Source organism: Leucopleurus acutus (genome assembly GCF_964270905.1).
Source record: "Leucopleurus acutus genome assembly, chromosome: 21".
Lineage (NCBI taxonomy): Eukaryota > Metazoa > Chordata > Mammalia > Artiodactyla > Delphinidae > Leucopleurus > Leucopleurus acutus.
In genome coordinates, this window is record NC_139163.1 from 33339729 (window position 1) to 33360069 (window position 20341).

Here is a 20341-nt window from a genome sequence, read left to right on the forward strand (position 1 = left end):
TCAAAGGCAGGAAGTTAGAGGTCCATATAAAAGGATGGGATGCGTGAAGTGAGGACTGAAAACTAGAAGCAGTGGTTAGGTTGGTAGGGTCAGGGGTGAAGATTTACATCTGAATCAGTTTAGTTTCATTTGGCTATAGAAGTTTTTTCTAAACCTAAATCTCTTTAACAGCAATATTTTAAGTCTACTCAGTGTCGGTGTTATTAATCTATAGAAGAGCCTTTACTCTCTAGCTGACCCAATATAGCAGAGCAATAAGAATTCTAAATCAATATTCTAATGGGATAAGGAAAATTAAGGAAATCCATCCCAGGGTTATTTAATTTTTAGTAAAAAATTTAAATTTTAGAAAAGAAAGCCGAAAAAATATAACCATTAGTTCAGAGACGACATAAAAACAATTTAATGTCAAATATCTAATCAGAAGCTCAACATAAATGTAAAGAAACTACTTGAATTCTGTTTAAACACTTAAATTTTGGTGGATTATTTATTTTAAAATGTTACGTTCTTATGACTGAATAAATGAATCAGTGAAAGAAAGCTACTCTATGGGAAAAACAATCTATCAAGGAACAGCCCAGGAACCAGCCTATTTACACACCAGGAAACACCCAGCTAACTGGAAATTCTCAGCTCTTTGACAATGAAAAACCATTCCCTTTTCACTGGAAAAAAACAGTCATGGTTTTCTGAGGATTGATGTAAACCATGTGACTGGAAGGTCTTTCTTTTGGTCTCTTTCCATAAAAGAGAAGATATAAAGTTCTTAAATCTGATAGTAGAATATTAGAAAAGTCAAAGTATAGCCAAAGAACAAGAACAAACAGCCCAAGATGCTAAACATGGCCTGTAGCTCAGGTAGCTAATTGTGACTGGCAACTTTGAGTACAGAACCAAAAATCTAGAAATCTAATCAAGATAGATTGAAAGCTAGATTAGAAGATCAGGAACATACCGTTATAGAGAAAACCTCAGGCCTCAAATGGCATCACCTGTGCTAAAGCCTATGACACCAAACCGAGACTTCACACCTGGCCCAACTGCAGCTCCCACCTTCCCCAAGAATGCGATCTGAATTGGTCAATCTGGGGTTTCCTGGTCAGTACCAAGAAGGTAGCCTGCATGATAAGACCCCTGCCATTTCCTTCCCCCAGAAGAAGAAGTCTTGGCCTGAAATAATCCTAACTTTTCTTTTGCTAATAACTTCCTTGCCCCACCCTCCTTCTGCCTATAAAAACCTATTTCATACAACTCCTGGAAATATCTCTCTACTTGCTGGATGGGGTGCTGCCTGATTCATGAATAGCTTAGTAAAGCCAATTAGATCTTCAAATTTACTTGGTTTAATTTTTGTTCTTTAACAATATGATCACCTTAGCTATGAGAAAATGATGGCATTTGACACTAAGCAGGTCTAAAGTGAGATGCCAAGGAAAACAGTGGCTCTGCTATGAAACAGAAGTACATGTGTTGTTAGTGTATTTATCAACGATTTATGGTCCTTCTAAGTTCTCTGAAAAGAGAAACCAAAACTGTCAAACCAGTTAAGTTATATGTAGCCCTGGAAAAGAGCCAGGAACCTCTGATATGAGGAAAGCAATGATACCCAAAGCGTGGGTCAGGAAAGGAAGTTTGAATCAAAGTTTACAAATATGCAAGCATGTGGTTCATAGGTTAACCTGTCTACCAGACCCTTTTGACTGGCTTTTGGTATGTCAACACATGGCAGCTATTATTAATGGCTTAAGAAGGAAGACCAAAAAGAAAAGATTTAAAAAGAAATTAATTATAACTACAAAACATTGCTGAAAGATATTAAAGAAGACACAAATAAATGGAAAGACATCCCATGTTCATAGATTGGAAGACAACATAGTTAGGATGTCAATACTATCCAAAGTGATCTATCTTCAGATTCAGTGCAACCCCTATCAAAATCCCAACAGCACTCTTTGCAGAAATAGAAAAACCCATCCTAAAATTTATATGGTATCTCAAGGGACTCCAAATAGCCAAGATAATCTTGAAAGAGAAGAACAAAGTTGTAAGACACTTCCTGATTTCAAAACTTGCCACAAAGTTATAGTATAAACAATGTGGTGCTGGTAATAAGGACAAACGTATAAAACCAATGGAACAGACCATAGAGAACAGAAATAAACTTTCACATATATGGTCAATTGTTTTTTTTTAAATATTTATTTACTTATTTATTTGGCTGCACCAGGTCTTGGTTGCGGCAGGCAGGGTCCTTAGTTATGGCATGCAAACTCCCAGTTGCGGCATGCATGTGGGATCTAGTTCCCTGACCAGGGAGCGAACCCAGGCCCCCTGCATCGGGAGCACAGAGTCCCAACCACTGCGCACCAGGGAAGTCCCTGGTCAATTGGTTTTTGACAAGGATGCCAAGACCCTTCCGTGGAGTAAGGACAGTCTTTTCAACAAATGGTGCGGGAAAAACTGGATATCCATATGCAAATATAATGAAGTCGGACCCTTACCTCATACCATATACAAAAATTAACTTAAAATGGATAGAAGACCTAAACTTAAGAGCTACAACTATAAAAATCTTAGAAAAAAACACAGAGGGAAATCTCTGTGACCTTGGATTTGGCAATGATTTCTTAACCATGACACCAAAACACAGGCAACAAATGAAAAAATAGATAAATTGGACTTCATCAAAATTTAAAAATTCTGTGCATCAAAGGACACTATCAAGATTATAAAAAGACAACCAACAGAATGAAATAAAATATTTATAAATCATATATTTGATAGGTGATTAAGATAGAATATAGAAATAACTCAAATACAAAAAAGCAAACAACCTATTTCGAATATGCACGAAGGACTTGAATAGACATTTCTCTAAAGAAGTCATACAGATGGCCAATAAGCACATGAAATGATGTTCAACATCATTAGTCATCAATGAAATGCAAATGAAAACCACAGTGTGATACCCCTTCACACCCAGTAGGATGACTATCAAAAAAACACAAAGTAGCAACTGTTGGCCAGGATGTAGAGAAATTAGAACCATTGTGCATTGCTGGTGGAATGTAAAACAGAGCAGCTGCTGTGAAAAACAGACTGAAGGTTCCTCAAAAAGTTACACACAGAATTACCACATGATCATGCAATTCCAGTTGAAAGCAAGGACTCAGATTCTTGTACTCCAACGTTCACAGAGCACCATTCAAAATAGCCAAAAGGTGGGAACAACCTAAATATCCATCAACAGATGAATAAACAAAACGTGGTATATACATACAATGGAATATATATATATTTTTACATCTTTATTGGGGTATAATTGCTTTAAAATGGTGTGTTAGTTTCTGCTTTATAACAAAGTGAATCAGTTATACATACACATATGTTCCCATATCTCTTCCCTCTTGCGTCTCCCTCCCTCCCACCCTCCCTATCCCACCCCTCCAGGCGGTCACAGAGCACGGAGCTGATCTCCCTGTGCTATGTGGCTGCTTCCCACAAGCTGTCTACCTTACATTTGGTAGTGTATATATGTCCATGCCTCTCTCTCGCTTTGTCACAGCTTACCCTTCCCCCTCCCCATATCCTCAAGTCCATTCTCTAGTAGGTCTGTGTCTTACCCCTAGGTTCTTCATGACATTTTTTTTTCTTAAATTCCATATATATGTGTTAGCATACAGTATTTGTCTTTCTCTTTCTGACTTACTTCACTCTGTATGACAGACTCTAGGTCTATCCACCTCATTACAAATAGCTCAATTTCGTCATACAATGGAATATTATTCAGCCATAAAAAGGAATGAAATTCTGGTAGATGATACAGCATGGATGAACCTTGCATGCATTACTAAATGAAAATGCCAGAATGCTAAATGAAATAAGCCAGACACAAATGGACAAACACGGTCTAATTCTACTTTATGAGGTACCTAGAATAGCCTAATTTCTTGAGGCAGAAGGTGGAATGAAGGTTACCAGGAGCAGGGGGAGGAGAAATAAGGAGTTATTATTTAACTGGTAGAGTTTCTGTTTCGGATGATGAGAAAGTTCTGGAAATAAACAGTGGTGATGGTTACACAACATTGTGAATGTTCTTAATGCCAATGAATTGTACACTTAAAGTGATAACTTTTATGTTATGGATATGTTACCACAATAGAAACAAAGGATGAATTATAATGACTACAGACATCAAAGAAATTACAGAAAAGAGACAAAAAGTTCCTTTGTTTGAATCTTCTAGTACGCATGTTACCCCTCCCCTAACTCATTAATTGAATACTTCAGCTAAAGTAGCAGGATGACAATTGCCAACTGAATTTGAATCTGAACAGCTGGACAGCAACTTAAACTGACCTCCCATCCAATCATATGACAGATTCAAGACAACATCCACGTAATGGGGAGCACCTTATATCATTTGAAAAGTTGTATCTTAGGTTAAGCCAAAATCTCATCATTTAGCTCCACCTATTGGCCCGGTATGAGATAATAGAAAATATGTATTAATAGATATTGGTCTCTGCCCCTGGTTCCTGGCACAGAGCTCCAGAAACACTTGCAAGTTCCTAAGTGATAAGAGTACTAGGAGTACCTTGTATTCTAAGATTTGGTCTTTGACCTGGCCCCTCACACAGAGTTCCTGAAGGCCTTGTAAATTCCTGGGTGACAGGAGTGTCTTTTGCTCTAATGAGGTGACTCTGGGTGGGCTCCTGGATGAGGGCTGCTCCCCGGAAGGACAAAGTCCTGATTAGAAGCTTGGAACGTTCAGCATCCGCCACCCCTGCCCCAATTCTCCAGAGAGAGGAGGGGCCAGAAACAGAGTGAATAATCGATGACGCCTATGTGAGGGAGCCTCCATGAGATCCCAGCAGTGCAGTCCGGAGAGCTTCAGGTGGGTGAACACGTCCACACCAGGAAGGTGGCGCACCCCAACTCCACGGGGACAGAGGCTCCTGCGCTCAGGACCCCCTGGACCTCGCCCTATGCATCTCTTCATCTGGCTGTGCATCTGTATCCCTTTATCACACCCTTTAATAAACTGGTAAACCTAACTGCTTCCCTGAGTTCTGAGACCTGCTCTAGCAAATTAATCAAACCTGAGGAGGGGGTCACGAGAACCTCCGATTTCTTGTGGATAACCTGGGGACAGAAATCAGACAGAAGCTGGGGGTGACTTGGGGACCGACTACTTGCCGTTGGCATATGAAGTGTGGTGGCGAGCAGGCTTGTGGGACTGAGCCCTTAACCTGTGGAGCTGACACCATCTCCAGGCAGACAGTATCAGAACTGAGTTAAATTGTGGGACACCCAGCTGGTGTCATGGAGAATTGCCTGGAGGGGAAAAGCCCACACACATTTGGTGACCAGAAGTGAAGAGTTCTGTGTAAATATAAAGGAGACACAGGAGAGAAATGGTAGGGAAGAACTGGGTCCTTCACTACATAAGAAGGAAAAATCTGTAGGTTTTGTCCTTTACACCCTAGTTCTCTCCATGAAGCTACACAGAATTAACCTAATTCTTCTTCAACAAAACAAGCTCTCATCGTATTTAAAGCTTTTGCATCCTACAGTCTTTTCCCCTAAGCTGGATAGCCCCAGTTCTTTCAGGCATTTTTATATGATTTGTTTCCATAGCTTTACCCATTTTGATAACCTCCCCTGAATGTTTTCCAATTTAAAATTCTTGACCCAAACTGAATATAATCTATATGTGACCTTTATCTGATTATTCTGATTAATACACCTTGATGCTGTTAAGTTTTTGCCATCTACAACATACAATTGCCTTATTAATAGAAACTTTTATTTTCGGCTTCACATCACTACAGTCTGTGAGGAAGAATATTTCATTTACAAGTAATAATTATCCATAGTAGAGACATTAGAAAAACAAATAAAGGAAAAGAAAAATATTTTTAAATAAAATTAATTTTATAAAAATACTTTTTTTAAACAAAATGGGCTACTTGACCTATGGTTTTGTCATGTGCCTTTTACTTAATTCTCACTCAACAATTTATCATGGATACTTTCAAATGACAATAAATTCATATCTGCATCCCATTCTTAATAGGTAAAGAGCAGATTTTTTTTTTTTGGTATTTGCCTAGTCATGACCCATTTTTAAAACAGCTTGATTGAGGTGTAATTAATCACCACCGTCAATTTTAGAACATTTTCATCACCTCAAAAAGAACCCTGTACCCTTTAGTTATTGCCCCCATATCTCCAACTCCAGTTCTACACAACCACTAATCTACTTTCTATCTCTATGGATTTTCCGATTGTGGACATAAGAACAGACTCAAGTATATGGCCTTTTGTGTCTGGCTTATTTCACTTAGCACAATGTTTTCAAGTTTCCTCCATAAGGTAGCATGTGTGCATCAGTATGTCATTCCTTTTTAAAGCTGAATAATATTCCATTGCATGGATATACCACCCTTTGTTTACCCATTCATCTATTGATGGAGCCATTCATCTATTTCCACCTTTTGGCTATTATGAATAATCCTGCTGTAAACATTCCTGTACAAGTTCTTATGTGGAGATATGCTTTCATTTCTCATGGGTATATATACTTAGGAATAAAATTGCTAGCATATATGGTAACACTATGTTTACTCATTTGAGGAACCGATAGTTTTCCAAAGTGGCTGCACCATTTTAACTCCCCTACCAGTAGTGTATGAGGGTTCCAATTTCTCCATATCCTCAACAATTGTTATTATTTGACTTTTTGGACCTAGCCATCCCAGTGGGTATGAAGCTGTATCTCACTGTGGTTTTGATTTGCATTTCCCTGAATGACTAAGAATGTCAGGCATCTATTCACATACTTATGCGCCATTTGTATATCTCTGGAGGAATGTCTATTCTGGTCCTTCGCCCATTTTTTTAATTGGGTTACTCATCTTTTTATTATTGAGTTTTGGGTTCTCTACATATTCAGATATAAGGGCCTGATCAGATATATGACTTGAAATGTTTTCTCCCATTCAGTGAAATGACTTTTCACTGTCTTGATGAAGTTCTTTGAAGCAAAAAAAGTTGTTACTTTTGATGAATTCCAATTTGTCTATTCTTTCTTTTGTTGATCATGCTTTTGGCATCATATCTAAGAATCTTCATGATTTACTCCTATGTTTTCTTATAAGAGTTTTATAATTTTGCCCTTACATTTAAATCTTTGATCCATTTTGAGTTAATTTTTGCATATGATGTAGTATGGGTCCAACTTTATTCTTTTGCATGTGGCTATCCAGTTGTCTCAACATCATTTGTTGAAATCTTTCCCCACTGAAAGGTCTTGGCACCATTGTCAAAAACCAGCTGACCACAGATGTACGGGATGACCCATTTTTAAATCTTGATTCTGTTGTACCAATACATTAGCTATCCATCCCAACTGACAATTTAACAAACATGCTTCTTTTGTCTTCTTCATCCCAGTTGCTAACAGAAATGAGAAGAACAGGCTCAGAAGCAGAGCCCTGCAACAATCCAGTGTCCTTCTTTTTTGGCTTACACGAAAACATTAGTCAGCACTCCTGGAAATGATCTGTCAACCAGTTATAAAGTCACTTAAATCTGCTGTCATCTGGTCATCATTTCCCCACTATGTCCACAAGGGCATCACCAGGTACCGTGTAAAATACTCTACTGAAATCAAGATAATGTCACCCTAATAAGAAACTAACCATGCAGAGGTAAAAGAGAATGCTCATATTCTGTTTAATAATACTTTCTATAATTTTTATAAGAAACTAACAGATCTGTACTTTTTGGAATTACTGTAATCTCTTTTCTACTTTATACTTTTGTCATTTCTGTTTTCAACAATATATACAAAATTTTATTTATCTCCATGTGTTAATACTTAAATTTCTACTTTATTACCCTATCTCTGTTTATTGGTACATAGACATCTAAGACCTTTAAATAGTATTCCTGATTCTATAACAGTAATTAAAAAAAAATATTTTAACTCCTTTAATCCTCTCAACAACCCTATGTTCTAAGTGTTTCACATTTATTAATTCACTTAATCCTACATAACAGCAATTTTAATTCTAATCTTAATCCCTCCATACTGTCCAAGATTTTTTTGTCCCAGTTTTTTTCATTTAAACACTGAAAATATATTTGTACCTATTATATCACCTATAAGTTGATGAATTCAATTATGAAAATTACATTTTAAAACTGTGATACTCCAACAGAAAATATTAACATTTTATTCAAAATATGGGTGATAAATCTACATTTTTTTGACTAGACAGTTGATAACGGGAAAAATACACAGTAGCATTTAGAGCCTAGTGGAAAATAAAATACCTTAGTAAATACACACAATCACTGAACTCATTACTTGCTTTTTTTTTTTTTTTTGGTTAGTTTCTGCTTTATAACAAAGTGAATCAGCTTTATTCCTTGCTTTTAATATTAAGTATTAAACATTACTAGAAGCAGTCAGAAAGTCAGTGGCCCTTGGAAATACATATTATTTAAGTTCTTTTGTCCTTTAGTCTCACCTGAAAAGTGCATATACCAGGGTAGCAATCAAAGCGAAACTGACCACAACTGCCACAAGTACTTGGTCACTTACTCCTTCTATGACTGAATCATCATCCAGTTTCAAACTGTGAACTTCACCTTGATATTTGGCCATTCCAGGTCTAAAAGAAAAAGAGATAAGATGAAAATTAAAAACGACACAGTGAAAATGAAATATATTAATAAAAACGATATAAATGTAGCTGACTTCTGATATATGTATTTTTTTGTAGCACCCACTTGAGGTAGGTTGCATTAAGTACATCTCCAGTGGGGAATGCCCCATTAATGAGTTCTTTAAAATCATTAAAGAAGAAAAGACATTTCTCATGCCCAATTGCTCTTTTCTTATTCCTGAATACCAAATAAATTCTCCACATAGATCACATCCCTCTTCTCCCTCATGGCACTGAATGTGCGTCATGGAATGTACCATGTACGGATACGGAAGGAAATATATTGTCTTCTTCTGTAAATATTCCTGTATTACCTGGTATACTGCCCTGTACACAGAAGGACCTAATAAATATATGTTTAAATAGGAGTGACTTACCTTACCTATGGTGTTAGTAATTTGAAAAGTAAAAGACATGGAGGCTATAGAACATTTATAGCTATACTGAGACTACTTGAATTAATGAAAATTCTGTTGCTTGGAAAACAATTAGCCTCACTTGGAACTAAGCTCAGTTTATGGTTCAGAATTCTGGGAACTGCCTGGAATATGGAATCACCCTGAGGCTGCATTTCCTTATGAAGAGAAAAGGGAGGATATGAAACTCTCCCTCCCATACACTAAACTAGAGGAAAATGGTAATACCCAATTTCTATAGATATGAGGGGAGATGGTCCAACCACATCAGAGTCCAAATATCACAGGTTATTCCTACTTTTTTCTGATGGCAAACACTAAAGTTACTTAAAATCTTGTAAGACACCTAAAGGGAAATAAAGGCAATAAAATTCAATTAAATATGCATGACTAATCATAATTAACCTGTATTTATGTAATGTCCTGCACTGAAAACAGTTTTATTCAATATCATCATTAATCAGGTAAGTTTCTGTTAAAAGGAAACTTTGAGTGTGAAAGTCTAACACCTTTGAAAAGAACCTGAACTGGCTGCTAGTAAGAAAATTACCTCTCATGGAAGAAACTTAAGCAAACAAACAGATCAAAGGTGGCTTTCATCAGCTTTACACACGGTAATGGCCTGATGTATCAGGAACTTTCTAATGACAGGTTTCAAGTATCCTTCATGAAAGCACACACCAGAAACTCAGAGAAGGAGCTCTAACCTCAGTATCTTATTCAAAAGAAGAGTCAAATGAACTGCCAAATGAAACTGAAGAAAAAAGCCTCAAGTAATCTTGGGGTGGGCCATGTAGTCAACCTAGATTTTTATGTTGTCAGGTTTCCTCTTTTTAAATTGAAGATGCTGTGGCTGTCAGGAGTCCTGTCAGTGAGAACTCCTTGCATCTGCTCAGAGATCAGCAAAATGTTATCCTGTGTGGAGAGTCCCAGCCTCCAATTACTGAATCCAGTTCGGAGGATTTTCTCCTAGCTGTACATTTAGGGAGTTCACTACTTTGTACTATTTCTTTTTTTAATGGGTTACATTTGTTTCTATGTCCTTCCAAGTGTAATCAGTGATCATGTGACTAAATTCTACTCTATACATTTTATATATATATATATATATATATATATATATATATATATATATACACTTATATCACTGAATCACTTTGCTGTACACCTGAAACACAATATTGTAAATCAACTATAGTTCAATAAAAAATAAAATAATCAAAATTATATATATATATTCTACTGTATAAAGACATACTTCTACCAATTACACCCTTCAGACGCTGCTTCATTCACATATCCAAGAGCTCAGAGATCCAGGATACTTTAAGTATTGCAGGACCATGTAATGTTATTTGCATCACTTTATAGCAAAAGTTCCCAAAGTTGTTGAAATGAAGAGTTACTTTTTATTGCCACAAATTCTAGTGTCACTGAAGGACACTAGAATTGAAGGACACTGAAGAACTGAAGGACACTGAAGGCTGAGAGAGGGTAGGAAGGGAGGAGACTGCTGGTAAGTCTCAGAGAGGAACAGAAAGGTCAGCTGCACTTCCCTGCCACGTGGAAATCCCAGCCCTCACATGGATAATTACTAATGGTGTCTGACCAACCTGTCGGGGCTTCAGTAGTTAACTTCCGCCAGTAGTTTTTCTTATCACGGGAGTCCAAAAAGGAACTGCAGGTGCTGCTGGCTCAAAAATGAGGTATTATGCCACCACCTCAGTTTGGAAAGAAGCCAATCTAAGAATACAGGGGATAAACAATAAAAAGAAATAAAATTTTCTACTTGAGGAGTTGACCTTATACCCCAATCTTGAAAATGAATTCCAATGTCAACCTGAACTTCAGTCCTCCAACCTCTGCTCATCTGGAACAAATCAATGCTGCTGATTTGGACCAAGGGCACAAGCTCTCAGCGCAAGCCCAAGCCCCGCTGCATGGCATGCAGGCCCCGGAGTTTACCTCCAATTCTGCTACCACAACTGGGACCCCGCTTAATCTCTTAGGACCCCTCATTTTCTGCAAAATATGAAAGCTGGATCTGAAGATTTCTTAAGTTCCCTCCACCACTACATTTCTCTGATTCAGAGCTTTCTGGAATTGAAAAAAAAAAAAGGCAGGAAAGCTAAATAACCAAAGGTTAAAATGGTTACAAGTGGGGAGCAGGCCTGGGAGAGCCAGATCCTCACCTTTCCCAGGATACAGTTCTATAGTCTGAATTCTTTTCAAGAACGTATTACTTTAGCAATAAAAATAGAAGCCAGTGTCTGCTTCCTTCCTTCAGAGATGAAAATTAGACTTCAGTGCTCAAAGATTTAAGACGTCTCTCCCCAGTACCATTCTTACAGAGCACCCTAGACCCTCCCAGTTTCCTGATGGTGCCCTCTGCAGACCTCGGTGACTGGCACAGGGAGGCGCCTGCGCTGGCTACCTCTTACCCCACTGAGCAGCGCACAGGGGATTTTACATGTTGCAGGGGCCTTGCACTAAATGCTGCTCGCTTGAAACCCCAAAGCAAGGTTATTAAATTTATAAAACATGGCATCTAATCTATTTCATAGGGTCCTATCAAATGAAAACAAGTTAGTAGTACTCTGTTGTTAACTATTTGAGATTTACAGAAACAAAACACCATAGATCTTGGAAACGGTGTTGATAATTGATAGAAAAGTTGATAATTGAGAGAAGGGGGAGTGATTTCCAGCACTGGCTTTGTTATTGCTTAGCTGGCTAAGTCTTACTGAGTAGCTTAATACATTGAAGAAGCATAAGCTTTGCAGTTAGACAACTGTGTACTTGTGCAAAATCTGGGTCTCAGCTTCCTCATGTGTAAAATACATAAAATTAACTTGAACTATATCAAGCAACCACTTTTTTTGGCAAAAAAAAACACAAAACCACTCTAGTTTTGTGGAGTTCATGATAATAAAGGTAGAGCACTTACATATTGCTTGGTACATCATACAGGCTCTCAATTAACGGAAGCTATAATATTTTGATTACTATTATTAACAACCCTCAAGGAATCTGCAGAACCATGATAAGACGTGGCCATGCCTTCCTTACAGCTACACTAAGTAGCATCTCAAGCTCGCTTTGATCTAAGCTCTAAGTATGTATTCCCTGGGAAACTGAATAAACTTGGCACACTACGGTGAAGGACACTCCCCTATTTACTTGAATGTGATAAACAGCTGTAGATGAGAATTAGCCTCCAACTAACTGGAGTAAGGAGACAGCTAAGACAAGTGCCACTCACCTCTCTTTGGTCTTTTCCAAAGCTTTCAGGAAAAATGAATCAAAACAACACATACAAATAAGGGAAATATAGGAAATTCCGTAACTTCAAAGGAGAAACTCCATGTCTTTTTACCCAAACTCATGTAAAAACATGATGGCCACATGGCTTCTGCAGACAATTACACACATTCAAGACGTTTTTAATATAATTTCCTTCATGGAGGGTAACTGGAGCTACGGAATGAAATCTCAAGAACACTGCACATCATGCACAAATGCATTGTGGGTGAGCCATCAAACCTGAGAAGGGAGGCTGAGGTCAACTGTGTCAAAGTCCTAAAAACCAGAGCAGCTGGCGTGAAGGTGCTCACCCATTACAGGCCTTCCAACAAGGCTCCACATCCAAAGACAGGTTACACGGGCATCAGGCTGACTTGATGACTTTACATGTCTAACAAGGGTAATGTTCACTTAAAGTGCCAGGGATCCTTACAGAGATAACCTAGCTTGGAATGTAGAAACTCTGGTTTGACAAAGGTCCAGAGGCACCAAACAAAGGCAGGTGAGGTACATTTTATCACTTCTAAAGGTTTCTCTGCCCTTGGTGTAGGGAATAATGTTTAAAAGACCACTGAAAGACTTCTGGTAAGATCTTCTACATTCACACAATGAAAAATCTGTTAACTGGGACTCTGAAAAGCATCATGAAAAACTCAGTGCTGTCTTGGCAGTTCTGATAGCTCAATGACAAAACCTAGTCTTAACAGGGAAAGGGGGCTCCAGGAACTGCAAACCACAGAAAGGTGTGTCCCGGTAAGTTAACTTTGTTGCACCCCACATAAAAGTTTGGCATCATCTGGTAAAGTGACGCACAACCTATAACTCAACAATCCCAGGACTCCAAGGCATATCGCTAAAGAAACTTACACGTTGGTACTAGTCTCTAGGGGTATGAATCTTATAGCATTGTTCTTAGCTCCAAACTGGAACAGCAAAATGCCCATCAACAGTAGCATGGATATACTGTTATATTCATACAGTGGAGTACTAGACAGCACTGAAAATTACCTATGGATCTACACAAACTTACTATGAATGCAAAGCTATAAAATAACACAGTGATTCCACTGACTGAAGCTCAACAACAGCAAAGAAAAACTGTGTTGTTTAGGCATGCATACGTAGGTGGTAAAGAGATAAGGAAAAGCAAGAAAGTGAACATCATAAAAGTCAGTCTAGGGAGGGAACGATGCTCAGAAAGGAACATGAGGTGCTGGAGGAACTCCTGAGGTACGGGCAGTTCTCTTTGTTTTTACCTGCCTGTTTTATTACTAATTACTCTCTAGGCATGTCCGTTGTGTGCACTTTTCTGCACATGCTGTATCGCCTAACGATTCATCGGTAACCCTGCAGAGGTTCACCCACTGGAACGGGGGCAGCTCGAGGCCGGTCCCCTGGCCACTGCGGAAGGAAGGACAGGCCCCGGGAACCGTCGCGGTCCCCCGGGCTGGCCGGCGCCGCACACCCACCCCCGCCTTCCGGGGCTGCAAGGTCCGCGCGGCCCGAGCAGGAGCGGCGGGCTGCCCTCGGCGACCCGAGCCCGCCACGTCGGCCTCACAGCGCCGGCGCCCGGGGCCGCCCGGCTCCCCGCGGAAGGCGCCCCGCCGTCCCGCCCAGGCCGGGGCCCCGCCGGCGCTCGGCCGCGCGTACCTCTGCACCGTGGAGGACACCTCGCCAGCTCCCGGTGACCGAGGGCACAGATTGTTTCCGGGGCTGCCCGCCACCCTCGCGGGCGACCACTGGCTGCCTCCTCCGGGCCGGGCGCGCGGGCACGGCGCACGCGCACTGCCGCGCTTCCGTGAGGGCGCGGCGGGGACCAGCCGGCGGGGAGCGCGCGGGGGCGACACGCAGCGGGCGGCGGGCGCGGCCGTGCGCAGTGCTGGGCTGCTGCGGCTCGGGCCGGGCTGGGGTCTCGGCGGGAGCGGGGCTGCGGGGCTGCGGGGCTGCAGGTCCGCGGGCGGGGCGGGCGGGCGGGCGCGCGCGCGGTGCCGCGCGGTCCCGACGGGCCGGAGGAGGAGGGGCGCCGCGCCGGTGACGCCGCGGGTGCCACTGCCAGCTCCGGACGGAGTCGGCGGCCGGGCGGAGGACGGGCAGGCCGACCCTCGGACGCAGCCCTGGGCCGAGCCGCGGGCTTCCTGGCGAAGCAGGGCGGCCGCGAGCCCGGGCGGGAAGATGTTCAACGTGGAGTCCCTGGAGCGGGTGGAGCTGTGCGAGAGCCTCCTCACTTGGGTAGGTGGCGACGCGGTCCGGAGGCCCCCTCCCCCAGGCCGCCGTCCTGGGATCTCCCCGGGCGGGCGCCGAGGGCGCCGGTGCCGTCACATCCGGGGCCCGGGGCGGGGGCCGGGACGCCGGTGCGGGCTGAGTCCACGGCGGGAGGCCCGGCCGGGTCTGAGGGAAACTCGCGGGGCCCGCGGGGCCGGGCGGAGGCCGAGGACGGGTGCGGGCGGCGCTGTCACCAGGCGGCTCCCGCGCCTCCGGGGGCCGGGGGGGGGCACCCGAGACCCCGGCCCGACGCTGCCGCCTTTGTTGTCCCGCTCGCCGGGACAGCGCAGCCCTGGAGGGCGAGCGGCGCGGGGCGCGGGGGGAGAGGGCTTGCCGGGAGGGCGGAGGGTAGGAGAAGGACCCGCAGCCCGGCCTCCGCGATAGGAGAGGAGAAAGTGAGCGGCGTGGAGGTGCCTAGGGAAGGTGTTCGAGGTGGAAATAAGTCTGGAAGGTGTAGTGGGACTCGACATTTGGGGGGCAACGTTATGCCATTCTAATTTTAAATTATCAAATGCTTACTAAGATTCTCACATGTGCATGTAAATATGTGTTCCGTTCTAATGCCAACAGTCGTGCCTTTAGCAGCCTCTTGTACAGGTGGACGTAAAACCCAAGCTTGTGTGTTTCCCTAAGTGCGGTGTCAGTTCCAGGGTTGTGCCTGTGTGTGTATCTACAGGATAAACCTGGTGCTTCTTTGGGGAGCTTTCGTTTTACTCATTGCTAAAACGTTAAATACCACTTTTAGAATGCAGCACTAATCTATTTAGGGAGGTGACTACAGCATTTGTATTAATGTGCAAGGTAAGACACAGATGCCAAACAGATTCAGTTTAGCGGTGCCTTGGGCGATAAGCTTAGATCCCTGGAGTACAGACATCACTGCCCTGTGTGGGGACATTTGGGTGGAATGCTTAGAGGGCCAGTGTCCTAGGCTGGTTGGAACAAACATAATGAAAATAGTCTTGAGATTTTCACAATTTGGCTTATGACACAAATCAAATTATGTTTTCTGAAACAGAATATGTACAAGGGTAGATACAGCTTGATCTATTCAGTAACTTTTGTATTAGGGCATTCTTGGCATATCAAATCGTTTGCAATAATATATAGTTAACATACAGCTTACAACTGTAATGGGTTCCGACTTAAGTGGGGAAATGGGTTCCCCTGCTGCATTTTAGAGAAGAGAAGAAACAGATAAGCTGCATAATGTGGCCAAAGTTTGACTAGGTAGGGGAGAGATAAAGGAAAGAATTACCACATTCTTTGATACTGTGGAAGGAATGGATTTGGCAGAGGTTGTAAACAGAAGATTGAGGATCTGAAGATATGCAGTTTTGAGTCTGTACCTCCTTCAGTGCTAGAAAAAAAAGGCAAGAGGGCAAAGATGAGGAAACATTGAATCTGAAGTAGGGTTACATTGTTTAAAGTCTAGAAAGACGAGTCACGGAAACAAAGAGGTGTGTTTGAAGGGCATCTGCCAGAAGGTGGTGGTCAGTGCAGTTATTTGGGTGAGAAATGCTAATAAAAATACAGAGGAAGAATCACAGAGAGAAGTTTGAAGGGGTACTAACAGAAGCACACTATGGCCACATCTATTTAAAATCTGGTAAAATGTTAAGAAAATAGAGATAATCCAGGTTATCAGCTATAGAGAGAGGTCAAGGAGTCTGGTTTTGTAGAAAAAAAGGCTTTTTGAAATTTCACTGGAAGGCTCACCCAGGAATATTTCTGGGGAAGAGATTATCAATGACAAAACTGGAGGGCAGAGTCCAAACAAAGGTATACAATTCTAAAATTTGGAAACATTTTAAAACGTTGTACATTGAAATGTTTCAAAATAAAGTTGAGGTTAAACGCTGGGTTTGTTCTTTTAGTTATAAAAAGCAGAATATCCCCTGTGCTCACAACACAGGGGCGCCCCGCGAGGCCCCGGGTCCGCGAGGCCCCGAGTGAGTCCGCGAGGCCCCGAGTGGGTCCGCGAGGCCCCGGGTCCGCGAGGCCCCGAGTGGGTCCGCGAGGCCCCGGGTCCGTGAGGCCCCAAGTGAGTCCGCGAGGCCCCGGCCTGGCGCGCGCAGGACCTCGTGCCCAGAGGTTTCGACGCCCCACAAACCGTCCCACACCCCGATGCCAACAGTCGCCTCAGCGCCGTAAGCTTCACGTCTACAGACTTCGGGGCCACCCAGAAGCCAAAGCCCGTCGAAGGTCCGACCCCACTGACCCGCGAGCATGGGCAGCTACCTGAGCATGTACCTGGGCACGGCCAAGGCCACACAGCCAGCCCACGCCCGGAAGCGCCGGTCCCCATGGTTCCCATGGACCGGGCCCGCCCGCGGCACCTGCCTCCCAATGGGCCGGGCCGGGCGCCCAATCCTGTGCTACCGCCGCCGCCGCCAGGATCACGGGCTCTGGTTCCGCATAAGGCGGCCGCTCCCCGCCGCCCTGCGCAACTGGAAGTACTACCCGGTCCGCGGGTCCTCGGTGCCCCAGGGCTGGAGGCACCTTCCCAGCGGGCCGCCCCTCCGCACCCCCTCGGGGCTGGGGTTTTCCGGCCATGGCAACGGTTTCACGATGAGGTCCCAGTGGAACGCCCGCCTCTCCTGCCACACAGGAGACAGAGCCTGGTGGACATCCGTACCGCCCCCGTTGAAAGCCTAAGCAACTTGTCCCCGTGTCCGCCCAGCCAGGAGTCCCTGGACCCCTGTGCCAAGGAGACCGCGCTGAGGGCCCTCAGCCGATGCGAGGAAGGACAAAGGCGGCTCGACGGGCCTCTCAGGTCTGAGAGCCCCGAGCCCAGGCTGTCGGCCTTCCAGCCCGTGATGAGGAATGGAGTGGTCCCTGTCTTTGTGCCCAGGCCGGGGCCTCTGAGAAGAAGCATCTGCTCCGGGTGCAAGCGCCTCCGAGAAGAGGACACTGAGCCCCAGCCTGACAGCAGCCCTGCCTGAGCCTTCCCTGCCTGCCGCCCACCCTGCTGTGAGGCCCTCCCACCCCCCCACCCGCTCAGGGCACAATCACAGAGCCTCGCTGGAGAGATGGGGGCGGATCAGCACTCCCGGGCCTGGGCCTCCTGAAGCCTGACGTCCCCCTTGAGTCCTGAGAGCCAAGGCCACCTCCTCCTGACACTCAAACCCACATTTCTTTTACCCAGCTGACCCCTGCCCTACCCCTGCCAGAGTCACTGGCACGGGCCGCCAGGCCATCTCCCTCCACTCCAGCCAGAAGCTGCCAAGCCCCAGAGCCACCTCTCCTACCTGCAGAGCCCGCCCCGAGGAAGCACCGCTGACGTCCAGGCCTGCACTCTCTCCTGCCCACCCACCCTTGCTGCCTTTGCCCCTGAGAAGACCCTTCTCGGAGGACCCTTCTCAGGAAGGCGTGCTTCTCCCCTATTGCCCACTTCATACGGTTTAAAGGTTGTTCTTATTTTAAATAATACTAAAATAGCTTCATTATCCTTAAAAAAAAAAAAAGTTTCTCAGAATACTACTTCCATCCAAATCACTGTTCAAGAATACATGTTTTTTAATACTTAAAAAAGAAAAGCAGAATAAATGTTCATGTGGAACGTGTCTGTGGTAGCTGAAAATGTGCATTCACTCTAGTAGCTCCCCTCATAGCTGAAGGCCAGATGAATGCTGAACACAATTCCAAAACCAAAAGTAAGGGGGGAAAATGTATCCTATACATTCCTAAGAAAGGACCCCCATTTAGAATAATTTGTTTTGCATAAAGTTTTGGCCAACTTGGTTGTGCAGTTTCTTTGCACACAGCCGGTGAGAAGGTAACTGCCACATTCAGCAAAATGCAGGCAGCTGTCAGTGACAGAGAAGACCGGAGAGGTGAAGGTTCAGCCTGGGCAGTCTTTGAGCTGACAGCCTTGTATACATCAAGAGCCTCCACATTCAGTTACCGAAGATCATAATTATGATCCTGAATATCAAATAAAAGTTTATTTTCACTACACAGCATTTAGTTTGAGATCAGAGGTATATAGTACATATTAGAAGTTCTTCCACCAGAAATGGTTAAAATAACAACTCAGACACTTAGAGGGATGCCTGTTAGCCACCTATGCAGAATTCATTTCTGTGGAACATCTCAGTGTCCCAAATGCTGGATAAATTGCTATTGTATCAGAAAGGTTACTAGCCCAAGAACCAAATGTTCCCCATTTTTGTTGAAAGAGGAATGCTTGTTAAGAGACAAAGTATCATCCTACCAAGGGAAGATGGTTTAAGCTTAAATTCCGAATCAAAGTTTATGCAGTGAGAAAGTTCAGCAGGATGTGCTGGAAAGTTTCCACTCTTAACCTTTCTCCCCACCCTCTGAGTCCAAATGTACTCATACCTGTTAGGAAAAATCTGCCCTAGGGCTTCCCTGGTGGCACAGTGGTTGAGAGTCAGCCTGCCGATGCAGGGGACACAGGTTTGTGCCCCGGTCCGGGAAGATCCCACATGCCGCAGAGCGGCTGGGCCCGTGAGCCATGGCCGCTGAGCCTCCGGACACAAAAACCTGCCCTACCTATTACACCTGTCAAGCCTAATTTCTTGAATGGTACGTGGAAAGATTGCTCTTTCCTAGGTTTAAGAGACTGAAAAACCAGAAAGAATCTGGAATGCCGCCAACTAATGGCAAGAAGCTAAGTGGAGCAAGAATCATGACCACACAGGTTCAGTACATTTCTTCTGGGAAACCCAGCAACATTAACATATCCTTGTAACTTTCATATTTAACAGCCTGTAAAGTGGCATGTTGGCGTTTACAATTAAGGAGAGTATAATTTTTGGGGTGGTATCTCCCCCATTCCATTCTCTCTGTCCTTCCTAACTCTTAGGTCCTCTAATGGAGGAATAAAGGAATCAGATATACAAAAGCATGTATATTTTTTAAAGCTTTAATTTTTTTTTTCAACTGAGGGCCAATATGACATGTTAGTTAAGAGTATAGGTTCTGAAATTTGACCAGCTGGGTTCAAATCCTGACTTTGCTTCCTACTAACTGTGGGTAGCTTTGGACAAGAAACTTCACCTATGTTTTGATTGCATTCAATTTAACACTAAGAAATGTTTCCTATGCATTAGTATTGATCAGCATAATTGGAGGGCTTGTTAAAATGCTGACTGCTAGGCCCCAGTTCCTGAGTCTGTAATTCAGTAGGGCTGAGCTAGGGCCTGGTAGTCTTCATTTCTAACAGGTTTCCAGGTGGCGCTATTTGTGGCCTGAGGCCTACACTTTGAGAACCACTGCTCCAGAGCAAGGTTTGTTAACCTTAGCATTGCTGACATTCTGGGCTGGATCATTTTTGTTCTGGGCACTGCTCTGTCATCCTGGTCTCTACCTACTAGATGCCAATAGCACCCACTTAGTTGTTACAACTAAAAATGTCTCATAGGGAGCAAAATTGCCCCTGGTTGAGAATCACTACTCTAGAGATAGTAATTCCAGATGATCTCATGTATTACCCTTCTCATGCTTTTGTGGGGGAAGGTGAGGTGGAAGTTGGATGGTGTTAATAGAGCTCCTTGGAATTAAAAGAGAGGTTATGACCCTTCCAGCAGCGTGTCACGCCCTAATGTGGTTAAGTGCAATTATCTTTAAATTTTACTCTACTTATTGGGCTTC

The 20341-nt window shown here is 43.6% G+C and overlaps 2 protein-coding genes across 8 annotated transcripts in view; one reads left to right on the forward strand and one right to left on the reverse strand.

Annotated features, from left to right (window-relative positions):
* RNF170 (ring finger protein 170) overlaps positions 1-14268 on the reverse strand; it is a 29954-nt gene extending 15686 nt beyond the window's left edge. For 2 of the 6 annotated variants that reach the window (XM_082864007.1, XM_082864006.1), the window contains exons 1-3: positions 14111-14224; positions 10771-10900; positions 8544-8687 (exon numbers count right to left, since the gene is read on the reverse strand). In XM_082864007.1, coding sequence (XP_082720133.1) covers positions 8544-8680 — 137 coding nt within the window. In that variant the 5' untranslated portion in view covers positions 8681-8687; positions 10771-10900; positions 14111-14224. Of the gene's footprint in view, positions 1-8543; positions 8690-10770; positions 10901-14110 lie in introns of those variants that run through there. The other 4 variants (XM_082864011.1, XM_082864010.1, XM_082864008.1 and 1 more) reach the window with 3 other exon arrangements.
* Positions 14269-14428: 160 nt separating this feature from the next.
* Positions 14429-20341, forward strand: part of HOOK3 (hook microtubule tethering protein 3) — a 104345-nt gene continuing 98432 nt past the window's right edge. For both annotated transcript variants that reach the window (XR_014327086.1, XM_082863888.1), the window contains exon 1: positions 14429-14689. Coding sequence is in view for 1 of the 2 variants with exons in the window: in XM_082863888.1 (XP_082720014.1) it covers positions 14633-14689 (57 nt within the window). In the remaining variant the exon portion in view is untranslated. The remainder of the gene's footprint in view (positions 14690-20341) is intronic.